The 1,997-nt window shown below is 57.0% G+C and overlaps 1 protein-coding gene across 1 annotated transcript; it reads right to left on the reverse strand.

Moving 5' to 3' along the window:
• Window positions 1-806: 806 nt before the first annotated feature.
• Window positions 807-1,622, reverse strand: LOC105570782. The gene has a single exon (XM_012028228.1). The coding sequence runs from the start codon at window positions 1,620-1,622 to the stop codon at window positions 807-809; it is 816 nt and encodes a 271-aa protein (XP_011883618.1).
• Between the last annotated feature and the right edge of the window lie 375 nt (window positions 1,623-1,997).

Below are 1,997 nucleotides of genomic sequence, written 5' to 3' on the forward strand. Positions count from 1 at the left end.
GGTGCCGGGGAACTTGTGCGCGCGGTGGGGAGGGTTCTTTGTTACTTAACGGCACGTTACACCTCCCCCCTGGCAGATCCGGACACTCCACAATGTATGTTTTTTCAGGTTTTTATTTAACACGCTACAATTACTCGCGGACTCGGAATTCTCCGTTGCGGAGGCGCTTGATGATGACCGTGCGCCCGGCTGTGCGGTGTCGGTATCGTTGCCCTGGCCGGATGCGTTCCCAGGGGATGCCGTCTAGACGCCCCTGGTTTGTCGTGGGCTGGCTGCCGGTGAAGTACCCGTAGTCGGTTGGCGGCCCCGGCACCGTTGGCTCGGTTCTGGGCACTGGTGTGGTCGCCGGCGTTGGTGGGGGCGTCGGTAACTCCGGTGCGGTTGGTGTTTCCGCGATGGTCTCGGGCCCTGTACTGGTTTGTACCTGTGGCATCGGCTCATCCTCCAGGTCGGACAAGGATCCGAATAATGCCTCTAGTTCGGAGGTGAAGGCGGCGGTTGTCTGGGCTGCGGCGCTGTATAACAGCTCTTGTCGAGACGTCGTCGTTCGTGATCGGGTGACGGCCGGGGCTCTACCTCTGTTTTCCACGCTGATGGAGGTGCGGACTGTCCGTGGTCGGGCCTCGGCTGGCGGCACGTACTGCGGGGCCTGCGGCGTCATCCTCAGAGGCGGTGTGTGTCCGGGTCTCCAGGCTCTCGGAGCGACTCTCTCTAGCTGCTTTCGTAGCTTGCCCATTTCGCAAATTTTTCCGTCTGTTCTCCTCGGTCCGTGTTCCCGTATATATACCCGTTTTGGTGTTTTGGTTTTAGGAGTCCGCGACACCCTTCAAATCCTTCACATGCGCGGTTCCTACCAGGCGGTTGTTTTGGTCTCGCAGGCGGTAGACGACCGGTGATATTGCTCGGTCGACGGTATACGGACCGGAGTATTTCGGCGCGAGTTTTCCCGCGAAGTGTTCGCCGGCCTTTGACAGCGGGTGTTCCCGTCTCATAACTCGGTCTCCAGGTGCGGGACGCCAGTCCCGGCGTCGAAGATTGTAGTATTGTTCCTGGCGTGATGTGGCGTCCTGTTGGCGCGCGGCGGCGGTTGCGGCTTCCTCGCGCATTTGATTTATTCGGTGTTCGCGCGTCGCGGTTTCGGGTTCCCCGATGTCTTCTGCCAGTGGCGCCTCGTGCTGCGCGCGCAGTGTCCCCGGGGCGGTAAGTTCGCGGCCGTACGTCAGCCTGGCCGGCGTGAATCCGGTACTTTCCTGTACCGCTGTGTTAATTGCGAATACTAGCTCGGGTAGTTTTTGGTCCCACCGGCGGTGATCTCGTTCGATGTACTGGGCGACCATGGTTTTTAACGTTCGGTTGGCTCGTTCCACTGGATTGCACTGCGGCGAGTACGGAGGCGTTCGTCGGTGTTGAATGCCGGCCCGCTCGAGTAGCCCTCGAAATTCCCGGCTCTCGAATTGACGACCGTTGTCTGTTATTATCCGTCTTGGGCAGCCGTGTTGCAGTAAGATGTGCTCCTTGACGTTTTTGGTGATTGCGACTGCGGTGGCTTGTCGTAGTGGCTTGGCGACGACCCATTTCGTGAAGACGTCTTGCGCCACGAGTATCCACGCGTGTCCCTCCATAGCAGTGCTGCCAGATTCCCCCTCCACGAGCTAGGCCGCGCATGTGCCATGCATGGTATATCAGTTACGTATATTATGGGCGCACAGTTTTGGCCTAATAAAAAATTTATGTTTAATTATATATAAATGTGTCTGTAAACAATTATTTTAATGTCTTACTCTTCTTTATTTTAAAGAGAAAAAGTTAGAGAGAGAGAGTGTGTGTGTGTGTGTGTGTACACGTGCGCGCGTACTTATGTCCACAGGGGCTTGTGTGTTTCTAATACGTTCCTGCATTTAACGTCTGAAGCGCATGCGTCGGCACATGTGGCCGGGTAGCCCGGCCAAATCTAGCAGCACTGCTCCATAGAACGAGGTAGCGGTCCGACGAGGTCG

Source organism: Vollenhovia emeryi, unplaced genomic scaffold, assembly GCF_000949405.1.
Source record: "Vollenhovia emeryi isolate VEMERY1.0 unplaced genomic scaffold, V.emery_V1.0 DF941838.1, whole genome shotgun sequence".
NCBI classification, from domain to species: Eukaryota; Metazoa; Arthropoda; class Insecta; order Hymenoptera; family Formicidae; genus Vollenhovia; species Vollenhovia emeryi.